Source organism: Melanerpes formicivorus, unplaced genomic scaffold (assembly GCF_026170545.1).
Source record: "Melanerpes formicivorus ecotype bairdi unplaced genomic scaffold, bMelFor1.0.p_v2 SCAF_11, whole genome shotgun sequence".
NCBI classification, from domain to species: domain Eukaryota; kingdom Metazoa; phylum Chordata; class Aves; order Piciformes; family Picidae; genus Melanerpes; species Melanerpes formicivorus.
This window is the reverse complement of record NW_027142363.1, coordinates 3728981-3756948: the sequence shown is the minus strand read 5'-3', so window position 1 is coordinate 3756948 and position 27968 is coordinate 3728981. Positions and strand designations below refer to the sequence as shown.

The window sequence follows — 27968 nt, the reverse complement described above, 5'->3', positions numbered from 1 at the left end:
AATAATGCACCATCTTGAATGAAAAATATATATATAGACAACAGAAAAAGATCACCAAGTACAATGAAAAAAAATACAAAAACATCAAGAAAAGTATATCTGGGTAAATGGTTCTGTCTGCTGCTGTTATTGAAAAGCATCCTGTCTCATGCCAACTTCAAAATGAAAGTGCTGGCTGGAGCAAAGTATAATGGGGCTTGAAGTTCAGACTGTAAACCGGGAGGCCTCCTCTTCCAGTTACTGCTTTTGGATTCCTGGTTTGGGGTGTTGGCTGTCATCTGCTGAGATGTCAGAGGGACAGAGAGGGATGGGGGAGTAGCTTCCTGGCCTAGGCTTTTAGCTCTCTTGCTTCTGCTTTCCACCATGCTTTTTCTGCAAACAGGCTAAGGTAATTGTGCACTTGGATTCTCATTTATTCAGTAAACTCTTGCCCACTCTCTTTGTCTTGACTTGGAGGGGTTTCCTGTGTGCCATTTTCCCCTCACTTCTGTGTTGGCAGAAATAGGCTGTGTTAAACTTGTTAAACTAGCACAGGTTGACAGAGAGATTTATGAATTTTTCAGTTAGTTCAACACAAAATGATGATGTTGAAAAGCATGTCCATGGCAACAATGAGAGTTACTCGTGCGTGGGTAAATTTCAGGCACCCATAAACCTTGCAACTGAATGGTTGGAACAGACTCTCAGTTCCCAACTTTAATCTCAGCAAATACAAAACTGTGTACATACAAACACCTGCATCTGCAGATACCAGTGCCTTACTGTGTACACACTAAACATCCTATAATGCTTCTTTTCTACATAAGCAGTAGGACTTTAATTTACAAAGAATTTTCATTGGCAGCATAAGCAAGACCAATGTAGAAAAACATATTCTCCACCTGCAGGTAGATCCTTTAATTCATCTTAATTCTCCAGTTAAGGAATATACTAGCTCTAGTTTTTAAAAGACAGTTCTGTTGTTGACAGCAAAAAAAAATCTTTTAGGATCTGTGAATAGAGAGGTTGGAGATAGGATGCCAGGCAGATCCCACATTTTTGCACAGGAAATTCTTTCTTCCTTAAGTTTCCTTAAGTTATCTTCAGGGAAGATAACAGATTACAGAAAACCAAAGCAGAAAATGTTAAAAGCAACACCTTGTGTAAAACTTACAGACTAACTAAACCAATAAATTAACTTGGGTGGTATATTAACAAATAGATGGTTCTGCACCACAGGAAGTAAAGTGGTAAGACAGGAGGTCAAATACATTCACAGGAGCTGAGGCAAATGACATCATTCAGGTTTCACAAGCAGAGGCAGCTAAAACACTTGCAAATACAGATCCAGGGTACATTTGCACTACCCTAAACTAAAACCATTTTGTCATTTATGCTTCAAAGTACTCTTTGGAACATAAGCTGATATAAAATGCTAAAGCACATGCAAGGCATTTTCTGGAATTTAAAATGTTAAATAATAAATGGAATGGAATAGAACAAGAGAATACAGACATTTGGACATTTTTAGACGTATTTCATAGTATCCTAATACATACTTAGTAAAGTCATTTGACTGTGAGTCATACAGGATTTCACAGAGCATTTGACAGTAAAAATCAGACTTCTACAGCCATTATATTAATTTAGCACATGCATGGTACAGATTTCCCAGCACACCACTTGTTTTCTCCATTTGTAATCAAAACCTCTGAACACTACTTTCTTCTGTTGCCTGGCTTCCCAGTCACTGGCCAATTATTTATGTAAAGTAGCAGTTCATAAATGATCTAATGTTATTCCACATGAATGTCAAAGACCAAGTTGAGTGTGTATCAATACTGATTAATAGGAGTTATAATTTGAAGAGCAAGCTATTGTGTATTTTATCTTCATTACCGTGCTTTTGCTAAGATCACAATGCACTGATGACACAGTGTGGGTTCAACAACTCTGTGACAGCTCTGTGATGCATTGTCTCAAGCTACTGCTAATCACAACTGAATGCAATTGCAGAGCAATCACATTCACTTCTTAGGGAACATCACTGATCATCAAACAAGGTTTTATTTCCTAATGAAAAAAAAATAGACCTCACTGGGCAAGATTTCTCACTTACCACTGTTTGAGGTCAGAACTTCAGCTGGAGTCTGACTTCCAGTGAAGTCACACAGGTGGACACGCGCATCAGCTGGGGATCTGCTGCATGCTTTCCAGTACGTCACCATGCCAGTAAAGATTTAAACAAGTACCTGTTATCTGAGGCATGCAGCACCAATGTTTCTGGAAAGATATACCTGACAGAGGTCTACACACTACAGCTGCATCTCGTTCCTGGGTTTGTGATACACCACTACACTTCTGGCAGCAGCTTATGCTTTTGCGCCAAGTGGCTGACATGCTCAGGGACCCTGTTTTGAGATCCACCTCATTCCCCACATCCTGCTATGGCAATGGCATGGTCCCAAATCATGAGGCCATTCCAAGTGCCAGGAAAGACAATCAGCTGCTGAAGCAGTCTGTGTCCATCAAATCAACCTCTCCTGCATACTCCAAAGGAAGGTGCAGTTCAGATGGCTGTCTCCTGTGGCACAGTCTGGTCTATGGGCTCCTGTCTGGGTTATGTTGGCAGCTCTAACACATGGCAGGCTGAACTCAGGCATGAAGACATTGAACCCCCCCACACCTCAAGCAATACAGAAAAGTTACACATTTAAGTATTCTACAATCTTAATATTTGTTTCAAAGATACAATTATGATTAAATATATATATATATATACTTGAGGCTTATGCCTGATTAAGTTGTCAAGGCTCTATAGCACTCTTCTGTGGCAAGTGCCCTACACACCTCAGGATCAGGCTCTGAACCATTCAAAACTTTTGGGAAAGGAGAAGTATGACAGTCAAAAAGACAAGAAACAAACAGGTTCTGTTGAATAAGAGGTACAGTGGCTTTTTTAATGGGATGTGCTGTCTGTCCAGCCATGGAATAACAGTGGCAGGGTAAGGAAGGGCAAAAGCTGGTAAAAGTATAAGGCTACAAAAAATGCATGAGCAGAAAAGGGACCATCATGTACTTGACTGTGATCCACAGCAGGGATCTGCTAATCACAGAATGGTTACAGTGCAGAGGACAGCAGGCAGGTAAGGGAACTTGTATTTGTGCTAGCCCCACCAAGCACTCATAATATTAATTCCCTTCCCATATTTGGATCTTACTCCCTTTGTAACAAATGTATCTCACCCCTGAGGTGAATGCTTTTGTTGTTACAGATTTTCTTCATCATCTCTCTCTGGAAATTGGCAGGCTAAGAGATGTTTGTGTTATCACAGTTCATGAAGCACCCAGAAATCAGATCTTTAAGGCAATTAATTGTAATTATGTAAAACCTTAGGCTGAATCCAGCTCCCCTCTTTGCTCGTGCTACTGTAACGGCATGATTTCAGTGGAAGAGACTGAGCCTTACAATCCCAAACAAGGTCAGAGCTGTCCCTAAAACTACATTTTAGGGAACACAAGAAACAACACAAGAAAGGTGATGTATTTGAGAACATTTTTAATAAATAATGTGACAAAAAAATTACTTTTCTGATTATTGAATCCTCAGTATGCAAAATTATGGCTAAAATATGAGGTTTCTTACATGAACATAATGAAAACATTAATCACATGGATTGTTCCTTTAGTACTGCACACCCTTTCTATGGAACCCTTCTTTAAAAATCAGCTAAATGAAAAATTTCAGTCCTCGGGAAACACCAAAACACTCTTTTTTTTTTCCTATTTTTCTTTTCCATTGGGGCTAGTCCTGATAGCTCTCAATAAACAAACACACATTTTTTTTTTTCATTAGCACCAATGACAAAGGATTTTTTTTTATAATTACAAAAAAAAAAAAACAACCCAAAAAAGGTCATAAAATCTACAGACAGAGGACATCATTTGGCAAACCCAATGCGACTAACGCCTCTGTTTCGGCTTCAATGACAATCCAAGGTTGAGAGAGGCCACGGCTAAAACTGGGAACTTTCTGTAAATCCAGGAAAAGTGAGAAGTGTTTTGATTATGGCCCACGCTTAGCTTTGTTACTTTCCCATCTGTCATCATTCAAATATTCCAAATACAAACATAGAGCATTAACAAAAAGATGAAAAATACCCCAAACGATCGCTTAACATTTTCAATAGGACAACAACAAAAGAAGAAAAAGGTTAATAGTTACAATGGTTTACAAACAAAGTTTAGTGATTGTGCTTTTAAAACCAACAAAAAAAAAAAACAAACAAGAATAAGCAGTGCATTACAAAAAAAAATTAATTGCCAAGATCAAAGAAAACTTCTTTAAGTGGCACTTCTTCTTTAAGGTGAATTGACACAAGTAGAGGTCTGAGATTTGGGCCAGTAACAGTTAATGATGTTACCCCATCGTTATTAAAAATGTCCACCGATTTTCCTGCCTATTTCCACAAGCATCCAAGCATTATTGAAGCTGAAAATTAGGAAGAGTTTTAGATAAACTTGCTCATGCCACAGTTAGGCAAACAGCAATCATGTTGGCTTACCTCCTGCCTATCCCAAAGGACATTTTTAATAAGAATGTAGTTAATGATGAAAATGAGAAGGCAAATCAAAGTACCACAGGGGACTGGAAATGAGTACCTATTTACAATAAGAGCCACATCATCCCAAATAAATTTTACCTGCATTTGTAAAACTGTATCATCTGCAAAAAGGTAGCAAGAGACTGACAGAAAACGACATGCAGTCTGTATCGAGATTGCAAGATACCGTTTGCACTAACAGCAGACTACAGTGAAACCCCCAGAATAAAGGAATGTTCTGCACGATGTTCACTTTGGGGATCTTTTTAATCAATGCTGTATCACTTGCAAGGTTATTAATTGGCTCACTGGTGCACCAGCAGTGTAGTATGCACTGCCTGACTGGGGAGAAACCTTGGGATCCCAGGCTCTGGAATCCCCCGTCTGTTCTACTCCTGAAGCAGCAGATGGCCCAAGTACCCAAAGAGAGCAGCTTACCTGCCTTCTTGGGCAGTGAAGGTGATGCACTTGGCATTATGGAATAGGCTGTTCCTAATAAGGAGGGTTTACAAAGGAAGAGAAAAATAAAAAACAGCATTCTGATGGTATGAAGAAAACATGAAAAATTGTACACTCTGATTGCACTGAACATTATTTCTGGCGTCAAACATCATCAGACTTGAGGCATCTTAAGTGATTTTTGTTTTTTACTGATTAGATTTTTAAAAGCCTGTTACAGTACATGTTGTTGTCTTCAGCTTTCTGTTTCCTGTATTAAAAAACAAACAACAAGAAAAGTAAATGACTACATGTTTGATTTTATTGTTTCAAATTTGTTTCCCATAGCTCTTAGAGATTTGTTAGCTTTACATAATAATTACAACTTTTAATGACATGCAGCAACGTGACTGCGTGCTCCGCACTCTTTCCACCATCAGGATTCAAACTGAATGAATATCGTAAGGCAGAAAAGAAAACAAATGCCTTAATACCTAATAAAAACCAGAATCATGAGCTGCCAAAAAATGTGAAAGGCCATGTCAAGGTGTTCTTAGATGCTTTAGTTCTTTACTCTCACTTCTGAAATTTAAATCCTGTATTTCTATAACTTGTGTTCCATGGGTTTTAGTGTGGTCACAGTTATACTATGGTAAATATTACCTGTTTATGTTTTTGTGTGACCGTTTGAGGCTGGGCCTTTAAGAAAGGGACAGTTGCTGGAACACACTGGCTGAGTATTTTGAAAACAAAGATAGGTCTAAACGAATTTCATTGGTAGATAGGTAAAATGAACTCTTAGTTCAGTTTGAGTCTCTGTTCCGGTCTGTTCTGCCTTTCCAGCCTGTCTGCTTCTGAGCAACTAGCCGGAGCTGACCTTGGATAACAGATAAGAGGACTAATCCTTGCATGCACTTTGAAGCCTAACAAAACTTCATCCTTATTAATTACCTTTCTCTCTCTCTCTAACCCTTTTTGGGAAAAAAGGGAGGTAGGGGGAGAGAGGGGGTACAGGGGGGAACCCTCCTCTGGCCAGAGGAGGGAGTTTTGTTCTGTATTACTTTCTTTGCTGTGTATTTCTGTATATATTGTAAATATTGTATATTGTGTATATATTAACTGCATTTCATCCTGCTTGTAAATATAGCTCATATCCTTTGCTTCTCCGACTGAGCTAGCTGTGGTTTCTTTCTTTGTGGGGGAGGGAGAACTGAGCCTTCTCTCACCACCACATTTTGATACAATCTTCAAGTCCACTTTCTTGGATTGGTCATAAATGAACTAATTTGTCTGAAGAGAAATATTTCTCATTCAAAAGTGTTTTTTCTTGACACCCTGTCTAAGCACAGAAAATAGCCTTACTGACTAGGAGTGAGTACTACTAGTTAATGTTCAGTAGTATAACAGCAGTTACCTCCATCTCTTCTTCTTCCTCTTCTTGTTCATACGCTCCCAGTACTTGCATTTCTGCAACATTCCTTCGTGTTATATTTGCTTGATCGGCCCTCTGTCTGCCTCCTGATCCTCTTGATGACATAGAGCTGGAGGAGCTGGGATCTCTAGGATTATTTGATGTTGGAAACGTGGGTCTAGAATACGGTAGGATGTCCTCTGTATAATTAAATATACACTCTGTTATGTTTACAAGCCCAGAGATACTGTGGTCCTAAAATTTCAGCATGCAGTTGATTTATTTTACTTTTTATGATTCTCAGTGGGTTAAAAGTGATGCCTGACATTAATATGAAATACATTGTTCCCATCATAGTATTAGAGAAGCTTTCTCCAGGGAATTTATAGCATTCACATAGTAACGTTCAGCACAGAAAACCTAATTCATGATTACTGTCCGTGTCATTGTAATTTACGATACTTGCCTTATGTTCTGCAGGAAAATCAAGAAAAAGAACCTCCTTCTATTATATTGTTCATGACTGAGAAGGAGGAGATGACAATATGTGCATGGTACTCACAAGGAGCTCATTCTTACTAAACATTAGACCGTGCATTTCTCAGACTGCGTTTGAGACAAAATCAGTTGGCAAGTTTTACAATTCAAGCACTACCTTCTAAAGTAACCTTCTAATAAATTTTCTCTAGAGTAATCCACCATAACCAACCTCTTCCTAATGTGCTCATTTAAGCAATACTGACCCTGGATACCTATAGGAAGAAATGACCAAGTATGAATCTGTGTTAAAAGCCTTAGTGAACGCTTGGCAGATTTCATTAATCATGTGCCATTAATTAGTAACCTTAGCAGTTTCCATATACAAGAGATTACACTGATCATACCTGGTTGATATAATGCCATATCAGTCAGCATGTATACCTAATGCATTACTTCTATGGCTTTCTTAGTTTTCAAAAAGGAACAGGTACCTTTCTGTCCCCTTTCTCCTTTATAAATTGGAAAAAATGGGCCAAGTGCCAGAGGTGTTCAGGAGGAGACTTGACAGGGTGCTTGGTTGCATGGGTTAGTTGATTAGGTAGTGTTGGATGATAGGTTGGACTGGATGATGTTGAAGGTCTCTTGCAACCTGGTCTGGTCTGGTCTATTCTATTCTATTCTAAAAGTTAAACATGTGACTTACAGATCAACTATCTGAATTCAGTCACCTCCCTTATGAATTAGACTATTATTAGATAGGTTAAATATAATTAGACTATAAATGTATGGTAGGGGCAAGTGCATCAACCCTTACAATTCTTGAGGAATATTACAGTTAAGGGTTCATCAGCATTAGCTTTAATGCATGTTGGTATATGGAACAGCTAAGTTTTACCCTAGTGAGAACCTGCAACATAACCTGTATTAGCACTATGAAATTATAATAAATGGTCAGAATTCAGCAGATCTGATTTCAAGCACTCCAGCAGCATGAGAGCTGAAGAAAGCCGGCCTGTTCCCCATCATCGACACCCAATACTTCAGTAAACTCAGAGCATGAAAAGTAACCTTGAAGAAGATGAGTTTTTGCTGGTGTGCCTTCTCGTTTTGGTGCTTTGTTTCCTCGCAGTTTCCCATCGTTCTGCTGCTCCTGGCATTCTCTCCGCTCTCCCGCGTTTGTCCGCACATCTGAATGCTGCCGCGCATCCAGCCCGTCCCTCCCCTTGTAACCTGCTCCTTTCCTTTCCGCAGACCTGTCTGTCCTCGCTTCTATAGAAGCAAGTTTTGGCAACATGACCGGCCGCACCTCCAGCTGGGATTTGGACTGGATGGTTGGTGATTTTATAGCTGGAGGTGGCAAAGGAGGGGGTGGCAAGTCTACAAAGTCGAGAAAGAATAATAATTACAATGACATCATGCACCAGTGAAAGTGAGAAATAACATTTAACTTGAACTGAACAAAAAGATGTCCTATTTACTTTCATCCTCCCCTCTGCCTTTCTCTCTCCATGTCTAGAAGTACTCTGCTACTATTACATCTGATGATGGGTACTGTTACAAAGCATGAGCTTTAAAAAATGCAAAGCAAAGAGCTTTCATTGTCTTTTCAAATCACAAGGTTTACTTTAAAATTGTATCAAAAAGAGGTAATAAATTAATTATATTATTACATCAGTTAGGGATATCGACACAGAGTGAAAGATATTAACATATTTTTCCTGATATTTACAATTTTTGCTAACTTAGCAGCTTGTGCTATAGTTGCTTAAGGTTACATTCAAGGTCTTTTCCAACCTGGTCAGGTCAAGTCCTGTCCTGTCCTGTCCTGTCCTGTCCTGTCCTGTCCTGCCCTGCCCTGCCCTGCCCTGTCCTGTCCTATTCTATTCTATTCTATTCTATTCTATTCTATTCTATTCTATTCTATTCTATTCTATTCTATTCTATTCTATTCTATTCTACTCTACTCTACTCTACTCTACTCTACTCTACTCTACTCTACTCTACTTATATTCTATTCCAAGATGGTCCTGGAGGGACTATGATTGTTTTGTTTTTCAAGGATAGCTATCCTATCCTATCCTATCCCATCCCATCCCATCCCATCCCATCCCATCCCATCCCATCCCATCCTTCTTTCAAAACAATAGGTGTATCAAAAATACATAGCCTTGATGTCTGTGAGTATATCATGAGATATAAAAGAAATCCAGTCAATCAATGAGGTAACAAGCTCCCAGGAAGAACAAATCAATCAATCAATCAAACCCCAACCCCACACCAAGCCCAAAACCCCAAAACCAACTAACCAAAAAAAAAAACCCATGTAAGAACTTATCTCCTTAAATTAACACGGCTTGAGAGTTTGTAAAATTGTTTACATTTTAAAGTAGGACTTATAAAGGGTACATGTATTTTACTCAGTTAAATTTTTGTGTTCCTGCATTAAGACTTAAACCTAGAATGTGTAAACTATTCGTCAGGATACAATACTGATCTGTGGAATACAAGAAGTGAAGGGGAAAAACAAACATGTAAGTCAAACAAGGAAGTGATAGTACAAAAGCTGTTCACAGGAAAGCTGTAGGAACAAACCACAAGCATATAAGAGAACAACATGTTTGAAAAATGAGGAAGATACTTCTGAGATTAATATTTTCAAGTGAGATTGCTAAAAAAAACCCCATAAATAACAGCACCATTAAAAATGTAACTTCAGCATTTTAGAACAGTGTGCACTCATCTTCTGCCTCTGCAAAACTCTTGGGAGCAGCTGTGCATTTCAAACGGCATCGCTCTATATACAGCTAATTCACAATCTGTTCAAGAGAATGTTTCCACTGAAAATTAACTAAATTTGGCCAAGACTAAAGGCAGTACTCCTGAATAAGGCAGATATGGAAAGAGCTTTTATGAGAAGTTTTAAAGTGTCCAGCAGGAGTAGGGAGGTGATTGTCCCCCCTGTACTTGACACTGGTGAGGCCACACCTCGAGTATTATGTCCAGTTTTGAGCACCTCAATACAGGAGAGATATCAAAGTGCTGGAGTGACTGCACAGGAAAGCAACAAAGGTGGTGAAGGGCCTGGAGAATAAATCTTAGGAAGAGTGACTGAAGGAGCTGGGGCTGTTTAGTCTGAAGAAGAGGAGGCTGAGGGGAGACCTCACTGTTCTCTGCAAATATCTGAAAGGATGTTGTGGAGAGGTTGGTGCTGGTCTCTTCTCACAGGTAATTAGTGATAGAGCAAGAGGGAATGGCCTGAAGCTGTGACTGGGTAGGTCCAGACTGGACATTAGGAAAAAAAATTTCATGGAAAGAGTGGTCAGGCATTGGAATGGGCTGCCCAGGGAAGTGGTTGAGTCACCTACCCTGCATGTGTTTAAAGGTTGCCTGGGGATATGTTTTAGGGGTGAACATTGTAGAGTAGAGCTAATGGTTGGACTTGATGATCCCAGGTTTTTTTCCAACCTGAATGATTCTGTGAAAACACACCTGTCTTGATCTGTCCCTACAGAAAGGTGTAGTGCACAGCAGTCAGTGCTCTGTGCAAGCTCAGTGGGTATCTGTTAAACTGCTGACTTAACTTGGAATTGCACTTGACCTGTTTTAAACAAGACTGGAAATTTTATCAGTTGCCTGAAGTGGAATCAAGATGTCATAAAGCACATTACCTAAAGTTGGACATCAGGTAAATAAGACCTGTAACACCATTCTTGTTGCATTAGCTTCACTGTTTTGGGGGGGAGGGAAAAGGGGCTGGGGGGAGTGGGAAAAACCCCACAACAAACCGACACAAAAAAGGCCCCCAAGCAACCAAGAAAATGTCTCCTTGTTCTAATATGGCTTGAATAAGAGACCAAATCCATTTGACCAGAAATTTGTTTCCTTCTGTTCCTCTTAACTAAGAACAAGGTGGACAACAGACTTTTTATTCCTTGCAATTTGTGTAAGGCAGTTTGTTTCTCCAACTGCAGCAGTTTGAGGAACATCAATTTTAAAGATTACCGAAAGGTAAAGAATTGAATACTGAGGCAATTTTAAGGACCTACTTAACACCATTTGCAGACATCTTTTAAGGAAAAGCAGTTACTTCAAAAACTTACAAAGGCATAATTAGATGGAAACTTGGATATACTAGTGGCTGAACCAACAGTATTTTATTTATGGAGTGGGAAATATTACAGTAAAAAGTAAGAATATAGGCAGAGCTGTGTGCAATGGACCAGACTGACTTACTTGAGAGAGCGCTGTAAAATGGGGAGGCAACTTCTGATTCCCTTGTTATCCCTAAGGGTTTAAACATGGTTTACCAAGGTTACCTCTGTCCAATACAAAACCTTAGCAATGAAACTGTAACTCCAGACATTAGAGCATCATTCAGCCTCTCTCCTCTAAAAATATCCTGAGCTCCCAGCCACCACTGAGTGAACCAAGCCACTTTCACTGCATTGCCCAGTCCCGTAGATACTTAAATCATTATGTGCCTACAAGTTTGAATGTTTGCATCACAAGGCCCCACGGCCTTAAGCAATCTTAAGTGTCAATACTTGTTCCAAAAGTCATTGGTCTGAAGAGTTATATAATGTCTTATAATTCAAGAACTAGGTGAAAACATACCATGAAGTCTGCCCCTGAACTCACCGTTGCATGTGGCATGTTTGCTGGAAGGTGTCCAGAGAAGGGCAACAAAGCTGGTGAGAGGTCTGGAGCACAAGCCCTATGAGGAGAGGCTGAGGGAGCTGGGGTTGCTTAGCCTGGAGAAGAGGAGGCTCAGGGGAGACCTTATTGCTGTCTACAACTACCTGAAGGGAGGTTGTAGCCAGGTGGGGGTTGGTCTCTTGTCCCAGGCAACCAGCACCAGAACAAGAGGACATAGTCTCAAGCTGTGCCAGGGGAGGTTTAGGCTGGATGTTAGGAAGAAGTTCTTCACAGAAAGAGTGATTGGCCATTGGAATGTGCTGCCCAGGGAGGTGGTGGAGTCATCATCATTGGAGGTGTTTAGGAAGAGACTGGATGAGGCACTTGGTGCCATGGTTTGGTTGATTAGATGGTGTTGGATGGTATGTTGGACTTGAGGATCTCAAAGGTCTTTTCCAACCTGGTTAATTCTATTCTATTCTAGAAAGCCTAGTGCAACAGACATGTCAGATCTAGGCCCAAGTTTATCAGGCAAAACTGTTCTTCAAAAACAAGGCTAAAGATAGTGATGGTTCTAGTGATTATACAACTTGGTCAAGATTTAACAAAACAATATCAACATTGTATTATCCTGTGGAGATTCAAACAATATCTTCCTTTCTGAGGAAATCTTCCTACTTACAACATGTCTTCTCTCAGAAAAGGACATACTGAATCAGAAGTGGATGAAGATACTCAAACTCAGAAGAGTAGGCTTCTGGAACCACAGGTGTTCATGCAGTATCTTGTGTCTCACATTCCCCACCCACTGTACTAAGTTATCAGAGCACCGAACAGCCCCTGTGTGGAGCCTGCCAATGTAAAGGGAGTGTAGGTACTTAATATCAGCCTTTTCAGTCACCCTTGGAATCAGTCTCCAGCAGCTGTGACACAGCAGTGCACTGTCTGAATACCAATGGGAAGGACAGCATCTTGCATGTAGCCTACAAAGTACAACTTGGACTGAAGTATTTATTCAAGAACCCTACAAAGGACAATGAACAAAGCAATGTTAAATTTTGACTGCTGGAAGGAAAGATGCCCTGATATAAACATTTTTGTGAAACAGCAGTAGCTTTATGGTACAGTAATAAGTAAAGAAAAATGATATTCACTTTACAGTTTTGCAACCTGCAGGGAAACTATAAAAATCTTCATTATAGCACAGTACTCCTCACTGAGAAGAGCCCTTTATAGTGGAAAAAAAAACAATTCAGAGGTCAACACTATTACACCCCTGTGGTATTTATTTTAACAGCTGAGATCACAGAGAAAATCCAGATTCAATCTGCTTCCTCAAGTACAAACTGTCATACTTCTTATTAAAAGCAAAATGGAAGCTTCCATTGCAAGGAATACAAAATAACTCACAAAGCAACATCAAACCCATATAAAGAATTCAGGGGTATTTGTTAAAGGTCAGCTGTGCTCACGTGCTTCGTTCCAGTCTGTGTATTACTGTTGCTGCCCACGTAACTCAAACAATTAATGGATGTCATTTCCTAGCACGGTCTACAGGGGAAACCTTACACATGTGTCATTTGAAAGGAGTGATGATGATTTTCTAAATGAGAACATATACAGGAATCATGGGAGAAGCAAACCACCAGTGGGGAAGAATAATCTGCTAAGTCAGTTTGGCACTGAAGTGGAAAAAACACAAATAAGCAGAAAAAAAAGATGAATCATAAGTAGTGGCAAATGAGGGAAGTAAGTCTTATTAGGCAACTCTCTCTTGGAAGCTCTATGAGGCTGTAGATCTCTACAGTCATACCCTAAAGAAAACAGCAGAGCTGCAGATTTGATGCAAAACTGCAGAAGATACAAAGTGATTCATTTTTTTTCCCTATTTCATGTTTATGCAGGCATACAAAACTCAAGCTTGCTCCTCACCCAGTAAAGCTTTAGGATCACTTAAGATTCCTACAGACATCATAACCTCAGCTACTATATTCACACACTGGTCATTTTCAGGCTTTATCTTCCAAGAAACATGGCTCAAACTGTACACAGTATCTGGTTGAATAACCAGATAGAGTGAAACTCAGTATGATCTGCAACAGTAGTGGGTTGTTGGGATGTAGGCTGTTTTGCTCGTATGTGCATTTATGCAACACTTTCATCACAGCAATTTTCACCCCACAAAACCTCACTCAGAAACAAACATTTACAAGTATCTCACAGTGGAATCAGAAGGAAGGACTGCAAAGTGTGCAAGTATCTGAAAATTATGATGACTCAATAACCAGCTGTTTTTCAGCCAAGGTAAGACCTGCATTCCTGTTTGTATTTTACCTCACTGAAATTTGTGCACAGCAGAGGGGGACAGAAGTACAAACGATGATGCCATACATTATGGCTCAAGGTTTCACAGTGAAACTTTGAGGAAATAGTCAGCAGATATTAAGGTGCCTTTTTTGAGAAATTCAGCTTAATTGTGTCATTTATAACACAGCTAAATAATGCAGTTACAGTCTCTATCAGTTACCTATGATTGGTTTTTTTTCCATTGTCATTCAGCAATATGACAAAAGAATTGCAGAATGACAAGACAATGGATGGGACCTCTGGGGTTCACCCAGTCCATTTCCCCTGCTAAAGCAGGTTTACCTAGATCACCTTGCCCAGGAACATGTCCAGGTGGGGTTTGAAAGTCTCCAGAGGAGAGCCTTTCTACACAGCCTGTTCCACCCATCAAAACAAAGAAGCTTTTTCCTTATGTTTAAGTAGAACTTCCTGTGCTTTACTTTGTCCTTTTTGCCCCTTGTCCTGTCACTGGGCATCACTGAAAAGAGCCTGGATCCATCCTCTTAACATCTTTTGACATTTCTAAGCATTGATAAGATCCTTTCTTGGCCTTCTCTCCTCCAGGCTAAACAGCCCCAGGTCCCTCAAGCTTTGCTCCTAAGAGAGATGCTTCTGTCCCTAATCATCTTTGTAGCCCCCCAGGCCCTAATCATCTTTGTTGGATTCTGTCCAGTAGTTCCTTGTCTTGAACTGGGGAGTCCAAAACCGGTCACAGTATTCCAGATGTGGCCTTACTAGGGCAGAGAAGAGTGGGAGAAGAACCTCCCTCGACCTTCTAGTCACACCTTTCTTAACACACCACAGGATACAACTGGCCTTCTTGGTCGTAAGTTCACACTGCTGGCACATGGTTAACTTGCTCAGCAGGACTCCCATGTTCTTATCCACGGAGCTGCCTTCCAGCAGGTGAACCTCCAACCTGTACTAGTGCACAGGGTTATTGCTCCTCAGGTGCAGACTCTACACTTGCCCTTACTGAACTTAAATTTGGATCTAAAATCATGTGTGAACTGTCAATAGAGTAATTTCTACTGTCTCAATGGCAAACTACTTCTATCCTTTTAATCTAAATTGTTACAATTCTGAGGGCTTGTGACTACTAACAAAGCAGTTCAAGGCAGTTCAGAAGAAACCTCCATATATATCATTTTAGAAAAGACAAAACTATGCTTTTAAAATTTGGTTTCTTAAATGAAGTATGTAAGTAGGTCAGGCAATGTTGAGAAGGAGGATACATCTGTTATTTGGTTCTTGTAATGCACTCCTAGTAGTTAAGTCTCTAAAAGGCTAGATGAAGAGCAATTAAAAATTCATACATTTTAATCCTTACCACCTACTGAGAAAAGATTTTTAGCAACAAATATGGAGAACACTTCACTGCCTGGATGACTGTCAAGGAACAAAAAGCCTAAGATAAAATCCTGTTCCACGTAAAGCAGAAGCTGATTTGAGCCAAAGTTAGCAGAAAATACAAAATTGTGACTACTTGTAGGATAGTAGATGATAAACAGAGGAGACTGCTCTCTGGTCTACTCTGTTCTAGTCTCACAAAGAGTAATAGTAGAGCTTTTACTGCTGCATTAGCAGCAAACACACTTTCATAAATACCAACCTCTTTCAGAAATGTTGCTGTATAAAGAGAAAAACCAACAAAGCCATTTTTCCAACTTACACATATTGCTGCTGATAGTGTTCATAATTTTCAACCATTTCTGCAAAGAATTTATTTATATATCCTTTCTGTCAACTAATCATGTAAGCTGGAGTCAGAAGTGAAACCAGCAGCCCAGCTGAAGTGCGTGTACAGTAATGCACGCAGTATGGGTAACAAACAAGAGGAGCTGGGAGCCTTGTTACAGCAGGAAAGTTATGATGTAGTAGTTGCCATCACAGAAATGTGGTGGGATGACTCACAAGACTGGAGCACTGTAATTGATGGCTACAGGCTCTTCAGGAGGGACAGGTGAGGGGGAATGAGTGGAGGGGTGGCCCTGTACATCAGGGAGGCTCTAGACACCATGGAACTAGAGATTAAGGATGATCAAGTTGAGTGCCTGTGGGTGAGAATTAGAGGGAAGGCCAACAAGGCTGACATCCTGCTTGGAGTCTGTTATAGACCACCCAACCAGGATGAAGAGGTTGATGAATTATTTTATAGGCAGCTAAAGGCTGTCTCAAGATCACCAGCCCTTGTCCTTGTGGGCAATTTTAACCTGCCAGATATCTGCTGGGAACTAAACACAGCAGAGAGGAGGCAGTCTAGGAGATTCTTAGAGTGTATAGAGGACAGCTTATGCAAGCTGCTGCGTGAGCCTACCAGGGGTAAGGCTTTGCTTGACCTTCTTTTTACAAACAGAGCAGGGCTGGTGGGAGATGTGGTGGTTGGAGGCTGTCTGGGCTCCAGTGACAATGAGATAATTGAGTTTTCAATATGCAGCCAAGCTAAGAGGGGCAGCAAGAAGACCTCCACTCTAGTCTTCCAGAGGGCAGACTTCAGATTATTTAAGTAACTAACTCAGAAGGTACGTTGGGAAATATCCCTTAAAAACAAAGGGGTCCAGGAGGGCTGGACCCACTTCAAGAAAGAAATCTTGAAGGTGCAGGAATGGGCTGTGCCAAAGGATACAACAATAAATGTTTTTATAAATATATTAATGGCAAAAGGAGGGGCAAGGACAACCTCCACTCCTTGGTGGATATGGAAGGGAATATAGTAACTAAAGATGAGGAAAAGGTAGAGGTACATAACACCATTTTTGCCTCAATATTTAATAGCAAGATAGGTTGTCTTCCAGACAACTGGCCTCCTGAGCTGACAGATGGAGTCAGGGAGCAGCATAGTTCCCCTGTAATCCAGGAGGAAAGATGTTGAGTTGCTGGAATGTGTTCAGAGAAGGGCAACAAATCTGGGGAGGGGTTTGGAGCACAGCCCTGTGAGGGGAGGCTGAGGGAGCTGTTTAGCCTGGAAAAAAGGAGGCTCAGAGGAGACCTTATTGCTGTCTACAACTACCTGAAGGGAGGCTGTAGCCAGGTGGGGGTTGGTCTCTTCTCCCAGGCATCCAGCAGCAGAACAAGAGGACACAGTCTCAAGCTGTGCCAGGGGAGGTTTAAGGTGGAGGTGAGGAGAAAGTTCTTCCCAGAGAGAGAGATTGGCCATTGGAATGTGCTGCCCAGGCAGGTGGTGGAGTCACCATCACTGGAGGTGTTTAAGAAGAGACTGGATGAGGCACTTGGTGCCATGGTTTGTTTGATTAGATGGTGTTGGATGATAGGTTGGACTCGATGATCTCGAAGGTCTTTTCCAACCTGGTTAATTCTATGCTGTTAATGACATTGGTCTTTCATGAAACTGCCAGCAAATACTGATTTAGTAATTCCAAATATTAATTTGGGGGCAGTATAAAATTCTTTCTTTGTGAAAACAAATTCCATTTTACAAGGCTGAGAAAGAAACAAAGCAATACCTTTATATTTATTTATAGATTTATACTGATATATGCTTATTTAGATTTATTTTGATTTCAGTATTTATTCAAATGCTTCTAACCACCAACAGATGCTTGAATTCAGAATACTTGCTTTGCTCTACTACAAACACATATATGCTAATCCACTATGAGGAAAAAATCTCCCCTGTACCAGGTGCTCCTTTATAAACAAGGTAAGTAGTGGTCTGACATCAGGCCAATAGTAAAACCTCAGTAAATCTGGGAAAGATCAGTTGTGCTTCAATGTTTCTTTCACGTTCCCATATTGGTTTTCTCCACTTAAGGAAAACAATTACTAGATGTTATTGCATAGCTAATGCTAGAGGGCCAATATAGTAGATATGGCTATTAAAATAAATGGTTGAAATCTTCAGCAGGGTTACAGATAATGCTTACATAAATGAATTGAAGGGGGGGAAAGAAATAAATCTCAAAAAAAAAAATCAAAACCAAACAAGCCCTTCAACCTTTGAACCGGGTTTGATTAGATCTGCAGAAATTAAAGCCATAATTTGCTGTTCCCCGAATGACCACACTGTATTGAACACTAAACAAGTTAGCAGAAATTTTTATCTAATTAGAATATATGCTGAAGTAAGCAGGTGCTTTATAACACAAAACAAACACCGATCATGGCTGTCAAATCTACTGCAATATCTAACCACTATGGTCTAGGACTTAACTTCGTATCATTGCCTTCACGAAACCCTGCCATCAAATAGAGGCCCACCTCCATTTTATTCCTGGGTTTAAAAACAATACCACATCAAGCCCCTGTTCAGCTTTTATTTCTGATGTCTTAGCTGTTGTATTTGTATGGAGGTTTAATGCTCAGCCATTTATCCAGTTAAAAGCATTCTCTTCAAGAGAATAAAAGTCAATAAAACCTCCATAAAATCTTACCAAAATGCCATTACAAGTGTCGCATAAATGTAACATTTCTGGTACAGTTTAGGGATTTACACCTTGTATTGTCCTTTCACAGAAGCAAACATGCACAAAACCACTGTAATAACCTCTAGAAATCAGATCATATTCCAACAGCTCGGTTTCACTGACAGAAGGGGCCTGGGCATAAGCCAAGAGGCCCAGGTGCACTGTGTCATGCCAGTATTTAATGCAGCCTAATATCAGATAGATGGTAGTGAGAGAAAATACTCAGAATAAAGTACAGATAATAGCACGGTCAACCACTCATTGCTAAATTACCTCTGTTCATCGTGCTGTGAGCTTTGTATTACATTTTTTTGTCGAGTGGCAGGAATCGCAGGGAGAAGTGGCTCAAAACTCCCTTCTTGTAACCCTGGATAAGGATCTATAATATTAGGCTTTCATATGATAATGGCAAATGAAGCCCCTCTTTGAAAAATTTCATACTGGTAATGAAAGTCCTAATCAGATTGTTGTTGCAGAGAACCAGGAGGTGGGGAACTATGCCTGCCTTCCCTTCCCCCCTGTTAGCAAATTCAGCAAACTTGTCAAGATGGGTTAAGTCTCGGAGAATTTATCTTACATGAATTTCCAACAAAGCCTGTCAGTTGTTTTATAAAACTGGAAGGTAGTGCTTTAATAAAAGCTGCACCACCTGAGGCATTTTCATTAAAGGCTCTCTCTAGACAACATCACAATGTTTGCATTATCCTCCTACACTCCCCAGAGAATACAAGCACTACCGTTTCAGAAAGAGTAGATATTGTGTGTGAAGGCACGAGAGAAGATGATTAGATTTTGCTTTTACTCACAAAGTAACCGCTTGCAACAATGCTGCGGCCAGGATTAAAATCCATTGATTTGTGTTGTCCACCATTTGAATGGTAATTTATTTTATGTATTTTCTTTTTTTTTTCCTCCCCAGGAAATACTCATTCTGAAGGTTTTAATAGTCGGGCGTGTGAATGAAGGTTTTAATCCTAACCACATATTATTCGCAACGACTGTACTATTTCTGGGCTCTTAAATAATGACAGTAATTAGCCGATTAAGACACTATAGAAAACAGGTGCAAAGCTCTGAAGTGGAAGCATCAATGTACAGTATCAAGGAACTCTGGCATTTAAAATGATTAATCTGTTCAGTGTGTTTAGCAACAGGAAACACAAATCACTCCATTCTGAAACACAATGTTATCTCTGTGGAAAAATTTCACACACGCACACACTGAATGCGCATTTAGAAAGGTTCACTGATGTTTTCACCCATTTCAGTGGACTCACCATCTGTGTAGACTTCTCTGCGCAGATGTCCTGGCTGGTGTTTTTGCTTTTTGGCAGGTCGGACCTTCTGTATTACTACAGCACTCATGTTGCTGTCGGTAGATACAGGGCTGGTGGGTCTAGCACAGTGTGATGCATGAAAATGTCTACGGCCTGGAAAACGTTACAGAATAATACTATTATTCTTTTCATATCTAAAAGAAGGTATTTCATGCTTTCTCTCTTTTTTTTTTCCCCCCCCCACATTAGACTCCCTAGCAAATGCACCGCTGGAACAATAATAAAGCTCTCATCCCTTCCTGTAATCAGTTTTAGAGTGAGCTGTAACTGAACAGAAGCATTTGCTAGCCTATCAGTAGGCAAGCTGGCTTAGCTGCAGAGAAATTATCCAACTGATTGGTATCTGGTAGCTCCTGCCCCAGGAATGTGAACTCCATCAGCAGGAAAGCAGGAGCAGGCTTCCTGCTCTCTGCAACTTTCTGGAAACAACAAAACATTTAGCTTTCAAGACGGGTTTCACCTCTCCTGGCTTGGCCAGCATGAGGTCACCCATGCCATAAGCAGAGGAAGGCACCAGCAGGTCTTGGGTACAGAGGCTCGCTCCACCGCTTTGAGTGAATTACCAGGAGTGCACTGAGGATGTATGACTGGCATTTTATCACAGCTTATTTGCAGATAAGCTGTGTCCCATTGTTAGGAATTGTAGTCAGTACAGGTAATATTAGCACATAAAAACCACTGCAGAAGATGAAATCGAGTAGTGTAAAATTATTCACCTGTAATAATAAGAGGATGTAAAAAGATCTCTTCTAAATACATCTAATTGACACACACATATTTATATGACCTTATATGTCTAAAGTGGATAAAATCCTGGCCCCATGGGTACGAATGGGAGTTTTGCCACCTACTTCAATCGTCCAGGATTTCATCCTGAATTACTAAATTACCTCCCCTCTCACTCGTCATGATGAGCAGCTGTGTTGAAATGAAACAAAGGACCGTTAACTGGGAGAGGATATCAGAAATGGGAGGAAGGTTGCAAATCTGTGGAGTCAGGGTGGACACAGTTGTGACAGAGTAGCTCTTCACCAGGTTTGGCAGTTTAATAGGACTGATTGGCAAATCGTTTATGACTCTGCTTTGATGCCTACATCCCACTCTGCGGTATTCTTTTTTCCATAGCTGGACTACAGCAAAATTCACTGGCCTAGTCAGGTTACTGATACCCAGTATCAGTAATCAGTATGTTGTAAAATATTTCAAAGATCATAATTCATATGCTCAGTGAAGATTCATGTGATAAAACAGAAATGTATGCAAAAGGCCTTGCTGCATATGTGTAGTCTATAATCTAAACCACAACTAATAACAGCTGTCAAATAATGAAACCAACACAAACCCTGTTCATCTCTCTAATACATTATTCCCTAAAGATAATAAAATATAAGATGGAGAACATTTATATTACCATTTTTTTTCCTTCTCAAGTCCAGGTAAAACAGGACCCTCAAGTTTTACTATTTATTCAGGCATTTCAATACAAAGAGATTAAATCTCTCATGAAGAGTGACTGAAAACACTGGGAATTCTGTAACTCTTTGCTTGGTTGGGTGTTTTTTTCTCTCAGTCCTTCCTAGGTGCAAAACCACCATTGGGGATGAGGTTTGGCAATAACCATTGAGACCAAGAGATCAGGAATTACTCATGAAAAACAATGTAAAGCAGCAATTTCTTAGAACTGCTTCACCAAAACTCATTTTCTGACTCTTCCACTAATGTAAATTAACATCCTTCCCTGAATTTCTAAATGTTGTAAGAACAACAGGAATGCAGAAAGCAACAGGAATGCAGAGAGTGGTTGTAAATAGGATAGGATAGGATAGGATAGGATAGGATAGGATAGGATAGGATAGGATAGGATAGGATAGGATAGGATAGGATAGGATAGGATAGGATAGGATAGGATAGAACAGAGTAGAACAGAACAGAATAGAATAGAATAGAATAGAGTAGAGTAGAGTAGAGTAGAGTAGAATAGAATTAACCAGGTTGGAAAAGACCTTTGAGATCACTGAGTCCAACTTACCATCCAACACCATCTAGTCAACTAAACCATGGCACCAAGTGCCCCATCCAGTCTCTTCCTAAACACTTCCAGTGATGGTGACTCCACCACCTCCCTGGGCAGCACATTCCAATGGCCAATCACTCTTTCTGCGAAGAACTTCTTCCTAACATCCAGCCTAAACCTCCCCTGGCACAGCTTGAGACTGTGTCCTCTTGTTCTGTCCTTTTTTTTCCATTTTCCCATCAAAGAGAGGACAAACTCACCTCCTGCTGCATCCTGCATTTGACGCCTGGCTACTTTCAGGCCAGCGTATTCCGCAGCTGCCGCAACAGCCTGTGCAAAATCTGCATCAGTAAAAAACGATCCATCGGAAGAGCTGACGCTGGACCGCCCGCTTGAGATGTTATCCTCTTCAGAGGCTGAACCCCAACCATTGATCATGGACCCTGTTACAGAGCTCTCCAAATCCCCAACGCTGGAGGCGGGTGTCTGCTCAAGGCCACGTAAAAGGAGCCTTCTGTTCTGCATCTTGGCAACTTCTATATCAGCTTCATCCTCTTCCTCTTCTGGTGCGTCAGTATCCATATCAGAAACCAAGGGCCCAGAGATATATCCATAGGTATGTGGTGGGGAGATAGGTCTTGGAGGGGGCGGAGGGCTCACAGCTTGACGTCTGTATTAAAATACAGGGGTACAAAGAACTGAAGTCATATAACATTGACAGAGGAAAGGGCAGATTGACTAAAGTACTGTGTTTCCCCAAAAGCTTGACTTGCCTTTTTCAATCAACACCATTTATATCTGAAAGATTCACCATTGGTGGTTTGTTATTTGTATCTTCTTTAGCTTTTATATTTGATGTAAATCAGAACTGTAAGCTAAACAGTTTGAAATCAACTACAAACAGAGCTGATCTTTTTTTGTGTGTGTGTGTTTTAAACACAGTTCCTTAATCACTGATTTTAATGAGAATTGGCTTATTTTGCATGTAGCTGCTCATTCACGAATTGCATCAGGCTGGAAGGAACTCTCCAAGGTCATCTTGTCCTGCATCAGGTTGGAAGAAACCCTCAAAGGTCATCTTGTCCAATCACACTGCAGTCAGCAGGGACACCTCTAACTACATCAGGCTGCCCAGGGCCACCTTGAGTCTGATCTTTAATGTCTCCAGGAATGGGGCTTCAACCACATCCCAGGGCAGCCTATTCCAGTATTTTATCACTCTCATTGTAAAGAACTTTCTCCTTGTACCCAACCTAGATCTACCATGATGCAGTTTATAACCATTGCCCCTCACCCTACCACTACGAGCCCTTCTAAACATTCTGTAGGTCCCCTTCAGATATTGAAATCACTGACAAATGGTAGCTCTCATACATTAACATCCTCACCCTTTTGGGAGGGAAACACAATCTTTATTGTAATTTTTTTAATAGATGGGGACATCTATATATTCTGAAAGAAAACAATAATACTTTGTGGCAAGAGCAGCCTGGAGCCATTTGCTATATTAAATACTGCATGGAATGGGGGATAAAAAAAAAATTGATAGTTAGGGATATATAGTCAACTATCATTTAATAACCTCCCCCCAAATCCCAGAAGCCATTGCTGCATGGGAATCTCTACCTGCCTTTGACAAGGGACCTTGTCCAGAAGAGTTTAACTGCCTTAATTTAAAGCTCTTCTGACAGCTGTCCTTGTTATATATTTGCCAGTCTTCCTGTTCTCTAGGTTTTGTTACTAGAAGACAGCCAACTGGTTACAAAATATGTTAGGGTTCTTGAAAAATATAGCTTGCCTGCCAACCTTTAAGGATGGGCTAATTGGGAGCAGCTGGTTCATGGGCACACAGAATTAACAATACTTTGTTCACTTTATCTGATGCAGTGGTTGCTGCTTCAACAGTGACATCGCCTCCTATGTCAGCTCTCACTTTAATACTGACATCATCTGCTATCTCAGTAAATCTTTAGTTTTTTGCTTCTTTGTCCTCTCTTGCAGAGCACTGATTTCTGTTTCAGTTTGCTACACATCCAGCAATAACTGGACAGAGAAATATCATAGCACATCACCACCACCAGAATCATGCATGGTTCTGATTGGAAACTGAGACAATATTCAGCAGAACTGCAAGGTAAAGCTAATAAAAAGTATGACAAATGGTATTTTAGGCATTATTTTCACTACAAAACCACTATTTACAAAACTCCTGAAGAGCATAGAGAAAGTATTCTTCATTAGAAAATACTCTCACACCATATTCAAAACAGAAATCTCCCTTCTAGAATGGCTATAGGTGCTGAGAACAGTACATCCAACTCCTAAACAGCAATGCCATAGGTCATATCAGTGCTGTTAGATGGAAAAGGTAGGCAGCCAAGCATTACAAATCAAACAAACACAACTATGTGATTTTATATTTTTTTAGCTGAGTGTAGCAAAACAAAAAAAAACCCAAAAAACAACAAAACAACCACTGTTTGACAAAGTAAGATAAAAAAGACAAATGTAGTCACTGCCAATTCCAAGACTTTCAGCAAAGCCAGACCTAACCATTGTAAGAACAAAATAAATGCACATTTGATTTTTTCACTCCATTCAGTGAGTGAACTGCATGGCCTAGGAGTTTAAATTGCAACATCCTCCTAGATACTTCTGCCCCTACTTTTGATGACAGAATCTTTCTGTTGAGCAAGCCTTCTACTTGCCAGGCAGTTTCTAGGTGCTTATGCATGTTTGCATAATGCTGCTCCAATGCCTACTCCTTTTGTATGCCAGCATGCATCTCCCACCCTCCAGAACCAGTAGCTGAGGTTCTGGAAAGCCACTCATAACACAACACTCATTTAGCGTTTCCTTTTCCATCAGTGTCCAATTAGTTTAACACAGAAAAGTCAAGTGATTAAAATTAACACTCCTGTGCCCCAACATAACAGGGCCAGTGGAAATTACATTAAAATATTAGTAGCTACCTACAAATAATAAGAGTGATTTTAAAGACTCAGGAAGATAGAGGAGGAGAAAAGAAATAGACGGCGTAAGAACAGCTTACAGCATAAAGGAAGCAAAACAAGGCAAACCAAGTAGAACTGGGGAGCAAAAGTGAAAGCAGATATAGGCTCTTTACAAAATAAAAATAAAAGATATAAAAAGAATTAAAAACACTAATAATAATAATAATAATAATAATAATAATAATAATAATAATAATAATAATAAAAAATTACTGCTTATTTTTAAAAGTGAAACATAAAAATTAATTAACTTAAAAAAACCCACCCCACATTCTGGAAAACACACCCATAAATGTTCAGTAAGTTATACTGGAATGGAATGGAATGGAATGGAATGGAATGGAATGGAATGGAATGGAATGGAATGGAATGGAATGGAATGGAATGGAATGGAAAGGAAAGAATAGAATAAAATAGGAAGAGAACAGAATTAACCAGGTTGGAAGAGACCTTTAATAAAAGTTCTATAGTCTACTCAGCAAGATCGAATTCAATCCATCCTAATAGGCTTGCATTTTACTACAAACAGGAAGTATGTTTGCAATATTGCAGATGAATTTATATATTTGGTCACAGACAATATTTCTGAATCACTGGAGGAAAAATAAATGCAAATAAATAAAATTGGGATGGAGAAGCTGCATCTGCTTAACAAAACCCAAGAAAGTAAGCATCATGCATAAAATGTCTCTTTCAGAATTCACTGTTTATGGATGAGAAGTTGTGAGACTGTGTATGCAAACCAGTTTGCACTAAAAGCAACCGAGAGGAGAAAGAAGACTTCCCTGTAACAAATATTTATCTTTACTAACGTTGGTCATTCTTAAATAGATAAGGGTAGGTGGAAATGTTAAAGAAAATTTTGCAAGCCATAATCTCCTGTATTAGGATTTATGAGAAGCAGGAAATCTATAGGTTATATAAATTCTATATTTATATATATTCATACATATTGGTGACAAGTTAATTGCAGTGTTACTGTGAAATAATGCATGCTATTTTATGGTAATAATGCAGTAAATCTATTGGAAACAATGGAGCTGTAATTATATGGTAAGCTGTGCTAACGATACCACTTTAATATCCTGATGACTGAATTTAACTTATGTCAGCATCATTTGTACCGTAAAATGATATACTGCTCTCCTTTCCATGGTATAATAATAAAGCAACTTAATTATGAATTTCTTAGGTTTCAAACTGTTCCTAGTGTCCTGTATTAGAACTTAAATATTAACAGAATAAACATCATGAGGAAAATCTTGGCCTCACTGAATTCAATAGGAATTTTCTGTGGGGATAGGATGACTTTCAACACAGCTCTCTAACTACTCTTGCAATGACACACCTCCGTTCAGGCTGGTGTTGTACGTGTCCCAGATCCTCCTGACAGTCCTGTAACATGGGCTGCAGCTCTTCCTGGGGAGAGGGGGTGAGAGTGGCAGTTGACTGATGGCTATAGGAGACAGCGGCTGGGGAGGAAGCTGCTCCTCGGACAGGTGGAGTAGGACCTCGCTCATCTTCTTCCTCTTCCTCAAGCTCATCCTGCTGCAGATACATCCTTGCAGGTGGGACGGGACAAGGAATTTCTTGGTCATAGCTAAAATTATTTTTTTAAGAAAACAAAGACTTAAAATTTTTACTGTGCCATTAGCATAGCTGATACATGTGTAAACAGAGCAGAAAAAAATTCACTGCTACATGCGGTCTGGAAAACACCTTAGTAAGGATGTACTGAGTAGATACACATCACCAACAGTAAGTGATCTCAGAAGAGCCACACTACAACTAAGAGCTAGATGAGGAGCACCAGAATGCTACTGAACAAAAATGTCATTGCCAGATTGCAGAGCAAACTACAGTTCAATTGACTAGTGACTAACGTGAGAAATGCATGATATATTAATTTTTCTTACCTTTCATCCACTGAAAGACTGTAATCTTCACTATTGCTGTGTGGAGGTGGGTGTGCTGGAGGGGGTGGAAGAAGATCTGCCCAGTTCATGCCAGCTTGCTTGGGAGCCTTTGGGGTCCGAGCACCTTTTTTGTGCCCTTGACTCCCTGTGACAAAAAAGCAGCATGTATTTGTAATGCTTTCAAGTATCTCCTCGGTGCTATCTTTGAAAAACAAAACAATCATAGTCCCTCCAGGATCATCTTGAATTAGACTAGACTAGACTAGACTAGACTAGACTAGAATAGGATAGGACAGGACAGGACAGGACAGGACAGGACAGAACAGAACAGAACAGAACAGAACAGAATAGAATAGAATAGAATAGAATAGAATAGAATAGAATAGAATAGACCAGGTTGGAAAAGACCTTCGAGATCATCAAGTCCAACCTACCATCCAACACCATTTAATCAACTAAACCTTGGCACCAAGCACACCATCAAGTCTCTTCTTAAATGCCTCCAGTGATGGTGACTTCACCACCTCCCTGGGCAGCACATTCCAATGGCCAATCACTCTTTCTGTGAAGAATTTCTTCCTAACATCCAGCCTAAACCTCCCTGGCACAGCTTGAGACTGTGTCCTCTTGTTCTGATGCTGCTTGCCTGGGAGAAGTGACCAACCCCCACCTGGATACAACCTCCCTTCAGGTTGTTGTAGAGAGTAATAAGGTCTGCCCTGAGCCTCCTCTTCTCCAGGCTAAGCAACCCCAGCTCCCTCAGCCTCTCCTCATAGGGCTTGTGCTCCAAACCCCTCCCCAGCTTTGTTGCCCTTCTCTGGACACGTTCCAGAATCCTCTGGGAACTCACTGCTGTGCTGAGTTGGAATAAACTGTCATTTTGCTTTTTAAACCAATTTGTAATTGTATCTGTGTAGAATTACTGCACATTTTAAACAGTTGAGTTTAATCAGAAACATTACATAGCATCAAAAGAAGTACACTGGATACAAAACTCAACTTGTTAATAAACAGAAAAATGAGATAAAACTATAAATGAATTTCACAAGCAATGTCATTAAGAGTGAGCTTCCTACTTCTATTAATTACATTATAGATTATAATCTAAAACAAATGAGCTGTAGACATATTTTCTAAAGTGCCTTTATACCATTTAATTGCTGGAACCTAAAATACAATATGATACAGATATGATCTATTAAAATTCCACTGTTGCATTAAGTCACTGAATATATGTAATTTGTACTTGTCCACTGAAACATTTTAGGCACAATGAAATTACTAGTTTTAGTCTAAATGGCAGGTGTGGTTAATAATTGCTGGGAGAACTAAAATAACAGAAGAAAAAAGAAAGAAGATTGATGAAATAT

General features: G+C 40.0%; 1 protein-coding gene across 2 annotated transcripts in view; it reads right to left on the bottom strand.

Moving 5' to 3' along the window:
* Positions 1–3521: 3521 nt before the first annotated feature.
* ROBO1 (roundabout guidance receptor 1) overlaps positions 3522–27968 on the bottom strand; it is a 633792-nt gene continuing 609345 nt past the window's right edge. For both annotated transcript variants that reach the window (XM_068144423.1, XM_068144425.1), the window contains 7 exons: positions 26599–26743; positions 26031–26282; positions 21929–22338; positions 19595–19747; positions 7981–8289; positions 6436–6632; positions 3522–5292 (listed from right to left, as the gene is read on the bottom strand). In XM_068144423.1, the coding sequence (XP_068000524.1) occupies positions 5278–5292; positions 6436–6632; positions 7981–8289; positions 19595–19747; positions 21929–22338; positions 26031–26282; positions 26599–26743 (1481 nt within the window). In that variant the 3' untranslated portion in view covers positions 3522–5277. The remainder of the gene's footprint in view (positions 5293–6435; positions 6633–7980; positions 8290–19594; positions 19748–21928; positions 22339–26030; positions 26283–26598; positions 26744–27968) is intronic.